Source organism: Anser brachyrhynchus (genome assembly GCF_964034855.1).
Source record: "Anser brachyrhynchus genome assembly, chromosome: 19".
NCBI lineage: Eukaryota > Metazoa > Chordata > Aves > Anseriformes > Anatidae > Anser > Anser brachyrhynchus.
Genome location: NC_137712.1, coordinates 11,612,384 through 11,629,289, shown reverse-complemented (window position 1 = coordinate 11,629,289; position 16,906 = coordinate 11,612,384). Strand labels below are relative to the sequence as shown.

The window sequence follows — 16,906 nt, the reverse complement described above, 5'->3', positions numbered from 1 at the left end:
AGAAAACTCACCAGCAGGCTCATCATTTGAGTCGCTCTCCTGATTCATCCTCCCAAAGGTGGCACCGAATTAAGATGCTGAGCTTAATAGTCTACAGCTCAGAGTTGGTAGTCCAAGCTCTTGCTTCTGAAAAGAAAGATGCAGTGTTACGATCAAACTATAGGAACCTCACCCTGTATGACAAAGGAAATACCATATGTATGGTCTGTAGCTTTGGCATGTAAGCATACAAGATAGCGTAGAAACTATATGAGCATATGGCTTCTCATGGAAACCATAGTACATTGCCTAGAGATCAGAGAACTTAACAGGGAATTGGTAAATTAAAGTCAACTAAGAAACACTGAACAGTGGTATCCGAAACCTCATGAAAGTCATTACATGAGTTAAAACTAAATCTAGATTCCTGGAGTACTGCAAGGTTAGCTTTCAGATTTCAGTTGCACATACAGGAGTCTTTATCGCTGTTTACTTGATTAACTAAACCCAAAAACAGACCTATCTAACCTCCAAACTAGACAGTCAATGTGAAAGCATGTTCTTGCCACAGCTAAACAGCTCCTCCTCTTTGTTTGCTTGCCCTTCCACTCATCACATCTTGACTGTGGTAGAGTTGGGAACAGAACCCATGTCTCCCAAATCCCAATCCAGTGCCTTAACCACAACATCCTTCCTGCTGAATCACATTGCAGAATTGTTTATCAGGAAGGAAATTCCCCCTTGAGAGTACTCACTCTGAGTGTGCTGGTGGAACACAAATGCTTAGAAAAATACAAATGTACTAGGAATAACAACAAGTGATTTAAGTCACTGTACAAGAGACTAAAGGTACATCAGCATATTGTTTTTTGTTGTTAGCAGCAGTATGAGGAAGGCACCATCAAGCAGGACATTACACAGAGCAAGCAGCACATCCGGATGTCCTCAGAGTAATAGCCTCCTTGTCTTCTGAAGATGATACGTAACTTCAGAAACATCTAGCCCACACTGAGCATTAGGTATACGTCACTCTGAGAGGGGAGATTCAAAGGTTTATATTCTTACTAGGCACTGCGAAGGTCACCTTTTGTAGCATCACACACTAAGCTGCTAAGTGCAAGCAGCTGTAAAATGTGGCCTTGGGGGGTCAGAATTATCTCAACATCTTGCAACAGCAAAGGGCCTGCTCTTTCTTTAAGGTCTTCAGCCAAAATAAAACTGGGGGGAGGGGGGAGAAGGGCAGGAAGAAGATATCAGCGGAGCAAATACTTTTAACCTAAACACAGTTTTCCCCATTAGCCTCCTAGAAAACAAAAGGGTTGTAATTCATCCGTGATCTGCCAAAGAACACAAACCCACTGAAATGGCAAGTTCATGGTCCCGGACTCTGAAGAATTTGGCTCTGTTCAGCAGTTGGGCAAAGGAGAAGAATTTCCCCACTTGCAAGCAATGGCTTTTCAGGTTGTGTCCCAAGGGAGCCCACCAGAGTAACTGACACAAACGCGCCTGGGCAGATTCCCAGAACTCTGACAAAATTTCTTTTATACCCCCTTTTAAATGTCATTGTATAGAAATTCCAGAAGGACTGACTTTTGAGGGGCAGGGAAGCAAACCCAAGCCTTCAGTCACAATGTCCTGGACTCACATTTGTCAATCTAGAACAGCTGTTAAACAACACATCAGATACGCCCAGCTAACTGCAAAGAGCTGCCACGAGAGCAGACCCATGCAAGACATGCTCAGCCTCTGGTGCACAGGGTGCAGGACAGCCCCAAGACACAGGCTGCACCCCAAAGGCCCTGATGGAGCTACCAGCCCCACTGAAGGAAGAGTCTTCTCTCTGGAGAAGCCTGGCCGGAGGGCAGCCATCCTACCACGTACCCACATGTACATCTCCAAGCTTCTGTTCCCCACAACTAGCTCCTATATTTGCTCATTAAACTCCAAGGCCACAGCGATCCCCACATCACAGCTCTCAAACCAACCGCAGGGTGTATCAGTGCAGCTCTGGAGACACACAGCCCCTCTCCACAGGCACTTTGGATGGGATCCATCTATCACAAGCAGATACCTGCATCCCACCTGGCCGTCGGGGCTCCCTTCCGACCAGGGGAGATAGGGGCACCTCAGGGGGTGCACCGCAATGGGCACAGCTCTAAGCAGACATCCGTGGAGCACCCGCTTCTCTCTGCTGACTGCCTAGAGACTCGGTGACCACCTCAGGCGAAGGCGTCTGTGTTCAACTACTTCAATCCCCTGCTCTATCATTGGTTTTCCCCCAGAACTGAATATATAGCTCTGCTGTCCCATAGCACATGGAGAAACACATCCGAAACTGTCAGGGAAAGCAGCAGTATTAAACAAAGACGAATGACACTGCTTTGAAATCTGGCGTTTTGAATCCATTGTCTACTCTTTCTTTCTGAGTTACTTCAATTACCTGCGGTTTTATCTTCATATACCTACAAGGAAACAAGAGTCTGACAGAGTCAGACTCTTCTCAATTCAGCGACTCTGCTGAAGGCTGTACATTAAGAAAAGACTCCTTGCATTTGGGATGTGCACAGTTGAACACAGACAAATCTCATTGCCCAAAGGCAAGGCTGAGATTTCCAATGAAACATCGTCTACCCCAGACTGTTCTCCGTTATTCACCCCAACAGAAAACACTGCTTGCTGCAGGATACCTGTCTCCATTTTGTTCTACATTGCTTCACAGTTTTTCAAGTCACTGGCACTAAACAGACGCATCCAATAATTTATTAAAGTGAGGGTTTCTTGCCAGAAGACACTTTGAAGCACTACTTCTGTTCTCTTGAACAGTAAGAAAAAGTCCCAATTGCTTTCCGAGGCCTCTTTCAACCTTGAATTATTTAAAAACACTCCAGCCTTTGTTTGTTTGTTTGTTGTTTTTATTTCCCCATCATATGAGAATATGTTAGGAATTAGTATTAAATGTAGTTCATTTGTTCTTCATTAAAAAGGCTATCCTCTCATTCTTTGTCTGCTATTTTTGCAGTCAGGATCAAGCTTGTGGGGTGGTTTTTCTTGGGGTGTTTAAAGAGGGTTGGAAGGTGGGTGCATTTGGTCAGCCCTAGTTAGGCCTAAGTGTGTCCTGAGGGAAAGCACAACTTCACATCTTGCACCTTGCAGGATGCTGCCATCAGTTTACAACGGGGAACAACAAACAGCGTATTAGAAGGCAGTCATTGTTATGGATGTCTTCTGCCTGGTTCAAAGTATTCCCATACGGCAACGAGCAGAGAACAGGTGAAGTAAAAAGCTTCAGCAAATTGCTGCCAAACTGCTTCACCAGAGACGTCTGATTTTTCTCCAGAGCAGGTGTGGGTGCTGTTGAGCTCTTGATTTCGGGATGAGTGCCAGGCAGGAGAGTTTTGCTTCATATTTAAGCAAAATGAGCCGACGATTGTAGCAGCCGTCCTGAATAACACATATGCTCTGAAGCAAAAGGCCTCATAAGCGTCTGAGAGTTGCACTGCCCTCACTTCGTAACTGCCCCAAAGGTGACGCTGGGTCGGGGGGCATTGCAGCCTGACCAGCAGAGTTCATGGTCCTGCTTCCTCAGTAACAGCTGAGGCCACAGATAACACCAGACGAGGAACTGGAGGCCGCTGGCTTCCTTTTACGCGATTTCAGTTCAAGCAGGGCCACCCCAGCACTGCGCAAAGGAGAGTCCCGAACCCTGAGCCCAGCAGGCAGCAGTGAGCAGCAAATCTCGCCCAGCGCGCGCGTTAGTGCCCTGCGGGGGCTGCACCAGCGAGGCTTTCTCGAGCCCTGGCACAGCTGGTGCCTCCCTCAAAGCCCAGCAGCCGGGTGGAGGGCCTGCAGAAAAATCTTCTCTCTCCTCACAAAACAGTGTCACCAAAACAAGAAGTAGGTTTCTATTCTGCTTGGTGACGGAAAAAAGATTTGAAAATATGAAGTGAGAGTAACTTAAAGCTTTAGAAAGAAGAAGACAACTACAAGGAAGCGATGTTTATTTGTATTCTTCTCCATACTGTGATTTCTAAGCCTACCTCACATTTTTGCAACCTGGCTTTTATTGCTTTATTGTTGCAGAACACACAGCCAGAGATATCCAGCAGCACAGATCCCTTTCTAGAAAACAAACGAATGAGCAGCATTGGTAAGGCTAGCCCCAGAAGCCCTACCAAAAGCCTCATCCAAAGTGCACGGGTGTCTTTTCATTGACCTTTTCAGACTTTGATTCCTCTACTAAACCCAGTTCAGCAGTCCTGGGGCCAGCCACAAACCCAGTATTTCATTCTGCCCAGCACTAAACTACAGACTGCTAAGCTACAGCAGCCAAAGCCTCTGCCCCATTCCTGAATTCCGTCACCTCAGACCTCTTTGTACTGAGACTGTTTACAAGCAATCTCAGTAGCCTACGTTATTTCAAAGTGGAAAAAAGTCACATATGCTAGGTCCCCTTGTAGCTCAGGCTGAAATGCAAATAGCAGTTCCACCTATTTTACAGTCATTTGTTTATCACATAGATCTTCTCACTACCCAGAAATAGAAGCTTCATTTCTTTATGATAAGGATATGGGAAAAAAAGGCACTGAACCAGCAAAGAAAAAAAAAAGGAATTAAAAAAAAAGCAGCAGAAGGCCAGTGCCTACAAGCAACACTGCTCCAGTGCACAGAGCCACGGGCAACTTCAGCCCTCCACCACCACGGTGGGCTGAGGAGCTCCCTCCCGAGCCATCCAGAGGTGGCTTGCGCAGCACCGCGAGGGCAGCCGTGGCCGTGGGAACCCCCCGGGACGAGACACGCAGCTAACAGCCGCCTCCTGCGCTCACCGAGTTTATCCAGGTTACCTAATTCATCCCAACGAGGAGATTGCTCTTCCTCTGCTTCAGTTTAATGGAGTTTTTACAAAATGGTCGTTGATTTTTGAACATTTAAGGAAGTCATTTAATGAGATTATTACCATAAGATTCACTGGAACAGCTGAAGGCTCGAAACAGACCAAATACAACAGAAGTCGGTAGGGTAATGCTGTTCTAGAGTACCTCCTTTTGCCTCATTACTTCTGACATTAGAACTAGAAAGCAGCTGACAAAATATCATCAGATGCCTATCAAAGTCTGTTGTATTATCAAAGCTGTCACCCTCAACACGGTGAAACCCACCAGTTCGGCACAAATGTATTTTTAGTGGAAGTTCCTGTTCAAGTAAGTAATATCAATAATAAGCAAATTGTTGTGACACCACAGGCATAAATAAAAACTGAACCCATGGAGAAAGCCCTGCACACCAGAGAGCATGTCTTCCTGCACACATGTCCAGCACGTCCTCGACATCCACAGCATACCAAGAAGAAAACAACTGGCGCATGCTGGTACTCGCCCTGCGAAGCACCATCAGAAACCGAGAAGTTCCCCCCAGCCTTTTCAGCCTGTAGCTGACAGTGCACGTCGCAGGCCAGCAGCTCACTTCAGGATGCTTTGCTCCTGATAGTAGAGGTGAGCCTCCGTTAGAAAAGCAGCAGCTTCAAACAGCTGGGTCACCCCGTCCCTTCCAGCTAGGGCAGAGTTTACCAGCAGCGTCTGGCTGAAGGTAATGAAGAGATAAAGCACTTCAGTCAATTTGCAGTGGTGCTGCAAGGAGGGTTTGTACCACAGGGTGGGCAGAAGCAATCTAACGGAACCCCCTGCGATGAGGTGAATCCCTCCTTTCCAAAGGAAGGCAATCAAAGAAAAATTCATAGCTTGGACTTGAGCTCCTGAAAACAGAAAGACCTTTAAATATGATGCTTCAGTGCTTTCTGCTTTAAAGCTCTCCCGTTTGAGGTACACGGTGACTCCTAAAGCACACGTGAGTTAGAAGAAAGAGCCCAGGCACTCGCACGCTCAGGCAGGGCTCCTGCTGCTGCCTGTCCCACGCAGATCTGCACCCAGACATTTGCCTATCAGGGCATTTGGTAAGAATAATGTTTGTCTTTTTTTCTTGTAAATCCAGAGTCACAACTACGGAGGACAAAGTAAATACAAGGCTCTTTTAAGTATTCCTGCCACCTCCAGAATTACTTGGGAGACAGTTTGCTATCTCGCTTCTTGGAAGCTAATTGCCACAGAGGCTCATTGCATCAAGAGAAAAAAGCTTGCCCATGGTCTCCTGTCACCTTACTGCTGGCTCTGAGCTTCTGAAGGGCTCCCAGACCAGTGTGCCTCATCACCTGCAAACCTCCACTCCCACCAAGAGGCTCCCGCAGGCTAACAGCGTGTGCAAATACTGTCTACAAATTCAAGTGCAGGACTACAGCTGCTGTTCTCTGCCTTTTCTTATTTGCCTCCACCTTTCCAAAGTACTTATGAAGTCCTCCTGTTCCACCAGCGACATGATCAGGTCCCACTCTGCAGAGCAAGCTCTCCTTGATCATCGCGCTGTTCTCACACATCAGTCACATTCGGTCTCTTGGAAAACTCACCCTGCAAACAGCCAGCACAGCCCAAGGCACTGCTGAAGCCCAGCGCAAGGCTGCAAGCATGTTCCCCAGTGTCCAAGGTGGCTCTCTAGCCACAGCCTGGTCCCAGGGGAGGATGCTGGCTCTGGACCACAAGGTTTTGTGGTTCACACCTGCTTTTCCCTTCGGAGGCTGAAAGAGCATGACTTTGTTTTCTGGTCTCTGGCACCCTCTACTGACAAACCACCACCGAGGTGCTCATCCCTGCAGACCCATCCAGTGCCCAGTGCAATCAGAGAAGTTTCAAGCTGGAAAAGTCATATACTGCCAACATAATCACACCTCCTTTGCTACATGAACATGATATGACTTCAAATTTCTTCTCTCCTATTTGTTTGTCCAGATGTTTCCATAAGATAATACTAATCACAGATGCACCTCCCTCCTCTTGGTTTGCTCTGGTAACTGAGCCCGCTACATAAAGGAAGCCACCCTACTCTTCATAGCTGCGTTACCTTAAAACCCTTTGTATTTCCCATCCTCTCCACCTACCAATGACCTCCACCACCTTGCATGCAGCACCTATCCTCTCCCTTCTTTCCAAAAAGGCATGTCCCAGGGAGGTGACCTAAACTCCAACACCGATTTGGAGAACAAAAAGCACAATAAACCAAAGCGTGACAGTCAGGCTCTGACATCAGCGAACTGTGCAGACCCCCAGTCCCACGCTCTTGGTGCACGATTCCCCCCGCGGGCCGCACCCCACACCTCTCCCATGGCTCCCGTAGCACTGTGACTCCCTGAGGTCCCTCGGCTGGGCAGGAGGAGCAGGGAGCAGAGGGGCAGAAGCGGCTGCAGAACCTGGCAGTGAGAGCTGCGCCTGGCAGGGGGGCTCCGCGCCACAGCAACCTGGCAGAAAGGCAGGCAAGGGAGGACGTGGTCACACAGACCTCTGCCACGTACCCAGCATGACCCCGTAACGTGTCCAGCACGTGGGTCCCAAGCGAAGGGATGCAGGTACGCTGAGATATTTGCACCCAGACTCTCTGCAGTCAGCGGATATTGGAAGTGAAGGGCTTTGCTTAACTAAGTCACTGATGTGATGCATACTGACCCGCTGTGCTGCACTTTAAGCTTCAAGTTGAACAACAAACGCTAAGAGCAGAGAATATTCTGTGTAAATGTAGCAGAGAAATAGAAACCTAATCTTCTGAGAGGTGTTGACTTTGGAGGTTGATTTTCAGCCTCACTCTTACCTGCATTTTTCTGCTGCTTGCTTTTTTGTATTCAAATGAAGAAAAGGCCAGAAGAATAAGCCCTGCTTGCCAGTTGGCTTACACTGGGTAGACCAAAGTACATTTTTGCAGGCTATATAGACACTGAACACTAAATTTCTAAATGCTATTTCAAGCTCTTGAAGGTTGTACCTAACCTACAAAGGTTCTCCACTTCAGTACACAGAACCCCAATGTAGCACTTTACTTCCAAACTAACACCTTCAAAAAATGAGTGAACTTTGGAAATACACAGTGCAGAATTTCAACCAGAACAGAAGTTTTAAAAAAGGTTTTAAAATGTAGGAAAAGAGGTCAGGGTGGCACACAATTTACAAATTTAATTCTAAGTTGTTGGCCATGACTGAGAACCACTACAATGCACAAGATTTGAAAAAGAAACTTTAAAAAGCCATGGGATGCAATAATCAAGATTGTAACAGTAATATGTACGTCCTAACTAGGAGATACAGTGCAGTTACTGTAAATGCTGACAATTCAGTACTTGAGTGCTTCCCAACTACTGCCCAAAATAATCTTTCTTTACTCTCTTATTTCCAGTCCTAGAATAACCTCATATTAACTCCATAAGCAGAACAACCCTACAGACTCAATACGTGACTTTGCTATCTCCCAAACCAGAGCTGGAGTGGTTCCATTTTGACTTCAAGACCTTTGTCTGCTTCCCAGCATTCTGATTTCAAGTTCGGACACCACAATTAAGCAACGAAGCCAGCATTGTTAACATCTGTCCAGTGCTCTGGGGGGACAGCACGTGAATGTTTTCTCCTGGATTGCTGAGGAAGCTTCACTATCTTGCTTAAACCTATTCATTTTCTTCTTTTAATGCATTAACCGTCCTCCAGAGTCCGACGCTTCTCAAGGGCTTTGACTGAGGGGCTCTGGAAGCGTGGCTGTGACAGCTGAAGCCACTGCTCTCGCCAGCTGCTCACCCCACCTCTCCCTGCCAGGAGAGGCTGCCTGTGAGCACAGCTGGCTGAAGTCTGCACGTCAGATGCCTCGGCTATCTCGGCTCTCGTTTTGGCATATTAATGTGAACAGTGGGTGAAAGTATTTGTGCGGAACTGCTGCGCTCTGAACTAGAGATACTGAGATAGAAGGACACATTCCTTCTGCAGCACTAATAAACAGCGGGGGACAGTCATGTCTTAAATTATTGCAGCTGTTTGGCCAGCAGACATGAGTCAGAGCAGTAACGCACACCGATCATCAGTGCATGCAGGAACATGATTTGAACTCTCACCTCCTGCCGAATGCTTCACTTTGGGGGCTGATCCTCAGGGATCACCAAGATTCTTCAGCCGTAACTGCACTAGAGTTTTGGAAGCACAAGCATGTTGGTAAAAATGCAGTAAAAATAATCACTTCCCAATTGACAGATGCTTGAGCAAAATCCCAGACAAGATGGATACAATTTTAGGAATCATGTCATTTAGGGAAGGAGGGAGGGAGGAAGGTTTGTCTTTGACAAAACAGAGTTGAAGCTTTCCTTCTCATGGTGGCTTTGCTTGAGTAGCTGTAGCTGTAGACGCAGCACTAAAACATAACCCTTTACTGGATGAATGGGTAACGTCAGCAATCCAGTAAATCTTCTCTATCTTGATCTGCTTCCCTTGTTGATCTCCCTTTCTATTCACCCAGAGGACCTTAAACTATACCATGCTGATTTCTTCATGATTACTTTCATTCCAGACCAGGCCTAAACACTACTAGAATCAAAGCACAATAATCCAAGGATTTCCGTTCAAATTAACATTTCCTCTGTTATCCCTGTTGTTAGCAAATCCCTCGGATCCTGTCTGCAGCTCTGCATCTTCCGTCCTGGACCGGAGTTAAGGCAGCAGGTCTGCAGCTTACACAGGATCCAGGCAACACTCAAGTTGGTGAGAAGTGCCTTTTCTTTCTCCCAAAGGCACTGCTGGTACGTCTTGTAAATATTTCCAGAATTCAGAAGGAATCCCACAAGCTATTGGCATTTTAATTTCTAGGTTATCTTATCAGACTTGACCTAGATTTTCTTCAGGTTTTTCTCACCTGAGAGCTGATATACCTTGTTAACAACCTGAAGCCTGTCGGTTTAGTAAGTTTTACCTCTTATTTATGTTTGACTTTGATGTGGGCATCTCTATGCATGGGTCCTCCTATCTCCTTCAAAGAGGGAATATCCTCTTTGTTAAATGCCTGAAATGCAAATAACATTTTGACTTCATGAACTTCTTATCAAACTAAGTGACATTTCATGTAAAAGCTCACGTGGTGCAACATGAGTTTCAGAGTGGTCTGACATGCTGAGGCAGAAGGCAGCGAGGAGGGAGGAACATCAGATGACACAGAGAATGGAGATGCAGGAGATGCAGCCACCAGGGATCAACTAACCAGCAACTATAGTGACCTAAAGCTGAAGGAGACACTGGCTTCACAGTGGCTGAAGATCCTCCCTGCTATTTAAAATATAAAAGAAGGGACAACTGATTACTGGCCTGAGGTTTTGACCAGTAGATCTTTTTATAATACAAGATCAAATCTTACAATGCACTGGTGGCCTTGTCCAAGCACTGAGAAGACCACTGTCTTGAACAATTTCCACTACTACATCTAAGGGACTAAAAACCTTGTACTAATCCTTCAGTGTGAGGGTTCTCAGTGATTCTTTCTGAGCAATTATTTTTTTCACTGTCATCACCAAACGATGACAAGACCAAGTAAGGCTGCTTCCCAGGGTCAATCAAGTCTTTGTCAAGCATTCAGAGGATGAAGTCAACAACTCCACAACACTTGCCTTGTATGCCTCCTCTGCTTGCACCCACAGCCAGAGAAACAGTATCTTTCTGGAGCGCACGCTAACGTCAAATCCCAGAAAGTCAGAATAAATTCTGACCACGCTATTCACCATAAACTGTGCGCCGTATTTTGGATCTCTTCCCAAGCCATTTCAGTGTTATCTACGTCACGTGCGATAAGTTGCTTTCAAAACTCCTTTGGGGGAGAGTTCTTCCTCACCTTTTAACTCCTGAATAAGTTTGAGAAGGTCTTCCTCAGTCAGCAGGCTTTCAATGCAGTGTTTATATATCCCACGAGTTGGAATAACAAGGTCGTATTTGGTGGCAGAAACAACTTTCACATAGGACAAAGGAAAATTTGGAAGTTGAGGTTCAGTTCTTCTCGCAACATACCTTGTAGGTTGGCACCGTGTAGCCAACAAACCATTCCTCAAACACCTGCACCGGGAGCCAGGCCTTCCATTTGCTTTTGAGTATGTCTGGAAAATGGGTCTCCAGCGACCCTCTCACTGCCCTTTGCTGCTTCTTCTGACTTTCCATCCTCTTTCTGCATCACCACCCGGCAAATGAGTCATACAGTTTCAGGGGGAACAATGTACCCGAGTTCAATGGCTCAGATTTATGTCCAAGAAGCAGCATGTACAGCACTGTGCATGAGACTGGCTGCACAGACCAGGAGATCCCAATATGCTACAAAAGTCTCTACCATTATCTTCAGAAGAAGTTGAGAAAAACGCTGCATTAGCCAACTTTTGCATTGTTGCGCATCCATAAACAGTATTATTACCCTGAAAGGCATGTGTTTTTCTCACTATGATTTACTAGCTGCAGTTATAGTTGCAATAATCATGGTCTAATTTTTCACAAAGTACTACGGTTTATGCATAGTTTTAACCACCTTTTGAAAGACCTTTAAGTAATGATGAATCGACCCATAAAATAATACAAATGTTAGAACCAACATATTATTCTCCTTTAGGCATGGGTAGGAATATCTGATTTATGTCTGCCAAATGATTTGGCTTCTGAACAGCTGGCAACAAATTCAAAGTTAAATAGCAAAGCTGTGGGCAACCGCTTGCAAAGATCAGGATTCTTTCCTTTTTCATTTCAACATGAAATTCCATGTCTGCTCAGGGGTGATTTAACCTAATTCACTTGTTCACAGAGCAGCAAGTTGGCTACTTCAAGCTAGTGTGCGTCTACACTACTTTGCCACAATGCCATAAAGTGCCTCTCTTATTAAGCTTTATGTACGCACAAGTCCTCACTCGATCAAAGTAACCACAGGAGAAAGATCCCACCCTACGGAGCAAAGCTCTCCATTCTGCGAGTTTGTTCATGCAGATGCCTACCAGAAAGTGCAGGGTCTGAAAAGCAAATGAAAAGGGAATCCTAACTTCTTCAATATCACTAATCCAGCCAACTCCATTTCCATGCTGCTGGCAGGCACTGTGGAGGCGACATTGTGGGATGTCTGCTTACGTGGTCGGTAAAAGGAACAGGATGCTACACGCTCAGAATGCCCAGGACTGATGTGTGTGTCTCACCTGAAGAGGGACCAGCACCTCTAGTTCCTTCTTAAGCCCCAAAGAGGCTGCACACTGAACAAAAGTGGCACCGTGCATCGTCCTCAGGATGCACGATAACAGAAATGTTGGGTGCTTTGGCCGACGTTCACAACAGAACGGTGCTCTGCTACATCTGCTCGCCTCTACATTGTTTGCATTGCATTCTTTTCTTACATGCTTTTAAAACTTTCTTAGAAGTTTTGAAGGATGGTCCCAAACATCATCTCTTACTCCACCTATCTGCCCTTCGTGGCCTTCCACACTGGAAAGCTGGACTGTGATGCTATTTAACTACTTTTCCTGACTGCTTCAAAAGTGGAAGGGGAGCTATAGCTATGCATGCTGTCTTAGGAAAGGTGCTCAGCAGTGAGCATGCATTACCTCAGAGGAAAAGCCCTCTCGTTCCCCTCCCTAGCTCCCCTGCAATTATTAACTGCTGTTTTTTCAAAGATCAGGTTTTATACAAATGAGGGCAAATCTGTATAACCCTGATGCTGTCACAGGTCACAAACCTAAAATGAGGCAACATCCAGGTACCAAAACAGCTCGCTCCAGCTTTGAGTGCTTCTGCTACAGAGCTAGGGGAAGCCAGATGTGCACACAGGTACCAACTGTCCAGTCTCCTGAACATGCCCAGAGGAATGTCTCTCACCAAGCTTCAAGCAATAGGTGCAGCGCAGAGCAAGGCGGAAAGCCTTAAGCACAGCTCTCCCTGCAGGGTGTTTCAGTGAGGTGAGACCACAGAAAACAGACAAGGGTCCTGCTTGACAAGAAAGGCACTAGTTGAAAAGATTTGAACCTGCCCCATGTGTTCCCGTCTTGTTTGAGGTACCTTTGCATTCAGCAATGGACTGACTGCATCCCCTGCACAAATGCAGACCAGCTTCTTAAAAGCTGTATGTGACTGTGGGCTGTTCCTGTCCCTCTTCAGGGAATTTATCAGCCCAGTGGTGGAAATAAGGTGCAGGAAAGTTGCTACTTAAATTCTTTATCAGAGAAGAAAGTTCTTGCAGCCTGATGGTGTTTACGGACAGCAATATTTGGTTAAAAAAACACAAGAAACTCCCCAACGGAGAAGAGCAGTGCTGCAAAAGGCAGAAGCAGAGGGACTGCCCAAAGTGTAACGTTTCAAAGCACATCCACGTGAATCTCAGAAAAAAAGACCTCCCTGAGAAGTGGGATTTTCCTGCCCCAACAAAGATGGCATACCACAACTCAGGAAACCACTAACTTCATTCTCAAATAGTGCTGGATGGACACAGCACATTTTTGGAGGAACTGCAGCATTCCCTCTCCATGCAGGCAAGCTTGACTGCACAATTGCTCCTTATCGTGCCTCTCACCTGCTCCAAAGCCTTCTGGGATGCAACAAGGAAATCAGGGGTAACATGCTGGAAACAGAAAATCGTCAACTCCTAGAAATTATTAATCCCTTCAAATGCTGAAGGAATATCCTTTGTCAAAGCTGTGGTCTGTGAAGTTGGCACAGCTCATACTGAAGAGAAATACCATCGTCACTGGCACAAAAGCATGAAGCAGCAACCTGTGCTGATGAGATGCTTGGTCTGGGTTTTCTTCACAGGTCCTTCTACCACCTCCACCAGTCTAAAGAGCCTGGGGAAAACAGGAAGACACAAGCAGCCAGGTCAACAGTGGCCTGAGCCAGAGGCTCAGGGAGGAGGGAAGTTGCTCATTGACAGTAATTAACAGCCGCTTGCTATTTACTGGGAGGAAAAACTTCTTTTAGAGCACTGTGCATCTCCCTACAGAGCTCTAACGGAACTTTAGCAAGTGAGGCACCAACTTGGGGCTGCACAAACTTTTGCGATCCCTGCAGACAGCAGGCGTCAGCTGCTAACGCTTCGCTGAGCCCCGCCACTGCCCGGTGCCGCTCAGCACCAAGCCCCGCGCTGGTGCACGCAGGAGAGGCCCCAAGAGGTGCAGGGCAGTGTCTGCATCCAGATAACATTGTTTAAGCATAGGGCTGCATCTCTGTTTTCACATATTAATTAATAGCTCATATTCTTGAGGACTGGGGCAAACTTGCAGCACAGACGTTTTGAGATGGGAGCACTGAGAAAACAAACACAGGTATGAGGCATGCCTGACCCACACTTAAATCGGCATTTGCAGCTTTATTGTCATTTTCGCCCATCTGCGACGTTCCATGCATTGTCTTCCCCAGCCTGAGGAAGGACGCTGACGCATGGCACAGCCTACCCACTTGTCGCCCTCAAACAAAGAGGAAGCTTGCAAGCGCGAGATCAATAACTGGAAGACACAGCGGCAGTTTGTCCCCAACGCCGGGCAGTTAATCCTGATGTACGATCCCCCTGTGAATTTAAAACACTAGATACATATTGTCTCTGGCCATGATCACACGTCTAACAACTCACACTCTGGTAGATTAAAAGAATTTGTTTTGTGGTCACAAAACACTACAAAAAATAAAAAGCGTCCAAGAAAAAAATACAAGGAGGCTCAAAACTTAAAAATTACGCTATGCACTAAGAAATAAGTGGATTCTAAGTTATGCCTTAAGAGTGCAATACAACAACAGAACAATATTAGAAAGCTTTCATTTAAAAAAAAAATCATATTTGTACAACACTTTCTTATTTCACAGAATCGGTCATGTGCAATTATTTGTCAGTATTAGTTTATAAAGGCAGATGCCAATTTAAAAATAAGAAACCCATTCTAAGTGCAGCATGAAGTTAAATATAACATGAATGCAAATTTCATGGCTCAACTAGAACACTTTACAAATACTGAATATTGATTTTATTTCTGTACACTCCTTGATGCTGAGATTTGTAGACTGGAGTCAGTGCTAACATCAGCATTTTGATATACTAAATGAATTCATTCTGTTATTTCTATATTTCAAAATGGATTTTATGTTTAAGTTCAGAAGCATGGCACAGACAGTGCAATCCTGAACTTAAGACCACTGCAACACGTGTTCTTAATTCCACTGGTTCACACCCGCTTACCTATGAAGAAATTAACAATCCATTTACACAGATTCGCATTGAGGTCCAGTTTAAAGTTTCTGGGAGGGAATCTAAATTGGTGAAGATTGTCACAAATTAAAAATAAGAAAAAAGTAGCAAAGGAAAAGCTATGAAGATAAGAGGACTGAGGACACTAGAACATATATATTAAAAATACACCTTTCCGAGTATAATTTACATCTTCTCACTCAGAATCATCAAAGCTAGTTCACAGGCAACTAAATAATTTAAATCTGTTTCTCAGATAACAGAAATTCAATTTAATATGCTCACAGCAACCAGTTCTGAGAACTGGAACAGAGCTCTGGAGGTCTCCAGAGCTCCTGAGGAGAGAGAAGAGTACTGCACTAGCACGGAGGACGTGCCTGCTGTACTAAAAGGCAGATGCCTTCAGAGCACTGTATGTTTAGTCATCTCTTTATCAAACCCTTAACTAATTAAACAATCCTCTTGTCAAAGAGGACAGTCATTGTTTGTGTGACCGATGCCCTGTAAACATAACGGGATAATCTGCCTTTCTCCTTTTTTTCTCCCTCAATTCTTCCAAACAGCTGGGGGATGCGCTGCCTGCTCTCTAGGAAGCCTCTGCTCATCTGTCATCCTCCTCTGCTCGCAGCGCGCTGCTGCCGCACACAGCATCAGAAGCCAAGCTTCAGACAATAACGCCTCAGATGCAGCAACAATCAATCTGATACCGTGCCATTAACCAGTCCCCAGGCCTCTGAAGGGCCGAACGAACAATTTGCAGGGAAGAAGAAGCCATTCCTTGATAGAATCGACAATTAAAACTATATTGATCTACAAACTGCAAAAGATGCTAAAACGAAAGCATTTTCTCTTTTGACTTCAGTACGAAGGAAGAAAGAGCTTGCAAATGACGAAGCTTTTATCGGGTGGCATTAGGCTTGTTCCTACATCTGCACAGCAACAGCAGCAAAAGCCACCGGCCACCCATTACAGGCTCCAGTCCCTCTTCCGAAGATGACCTCCGAGGCCAGGTATACACGGCACTGGCTGACTGCAGGGCAGCGTCCCCCCTCCCGCACACTTCTGAACAAGCACCTGGCATCTTTGGCATGCCTACAGAATTGAGCACGACTGCTACTTGTCACAGACGGCCTTCCTGAAAGCTTCTGGTTTCCTACTTAGAGCAGCCAAGACACTGTCAATAGGAAGTTTAGACTAGCCAGACGTGACATCTTGAAGTCAAATGCAGCAGCCTGAAACCAAAACGAATTGCTCTGAACACAGGTAGATTTTGCTGAACTGTCTGTCCTTCGCGGGGGGAAGCCAAGACCACGTGGGGAGTACGGCCACGGCCCTGGGGACGCGGCCAGGATACGGCCCCCTGTGGGCTCGCAGCCTGCGGTCGGTGCTCGACACAGAGCCTGGCAGCAGGAGTTGGGTCCCGCACCTGCTGTCAGGCTGAGGAAATGCGATGCTTCCAGGAGGCAGCGGTACGGGAAGGACGAATTACATCCAAAAATGAAAACCTTTCAACGTCCATCAAAAGAAAGTTCATGGTCCTCTGCAGGGCCATCGTTGTTTTGAACATTAAAATACCCTATTACCAAAATCTTTGCCGAACCGCAGGCAGGTGGAGGACGAAGAGGGAACACAAGAAGGATGATGTTCTTTCTTGGCCCACCAGGACCACCAGCTTTGAGGAGAAATCCCCTCCAGCAAGCATCCAGTTGCCCACCGCAGGCAGCGCCCTGCTCCCAGCCAAGACAGGAGGCAGAAGCTGTCTCGCTCGGCCGCGGGGACGCTCATGCAGGGCAGGGCGCACGCGGCACCGGCAGCTCCCGCTGGGGTTCGGGTGCCTGCCAGCTGG

The 16,906-nt window shown here is 46.2% G+C and overlaps 1 protein-coding gene across 20 annotated transcripts in view; it reads right to left on the bottom strand.

Annotated features, from left to right (window-relative positions):
• EXD3 (exonuclease 3'-5' domain containing 3) overlaps nucleotides 1–16,906 on the bottom strand; it is a 297,777-nt gene that overhangs the window by 231,003 nt on the left and 49,868 nt on the right. For 18 of the 20 annotated variants that reach the window (XM_080562119.1, XM_080562103.1, XM_080562112.1 and 15 more), the window contains one exon: nucleotides 12–126. The exons of the other annotated variants lie outside the window; for them this stretch is intronic. In XM_080562119.1, coding sequence (XP_080418245.1) covers nucleotides 12–48 — 37 coding nt within the window. In that variant the 5' untranslated portion in view covers nucleotides 49–126. The remainder of the gene's footprint in view (nucleotides 1–11; nucleotides 127–16,906) is intronic. 20 annotated transcript variants of the gene reach the window in all.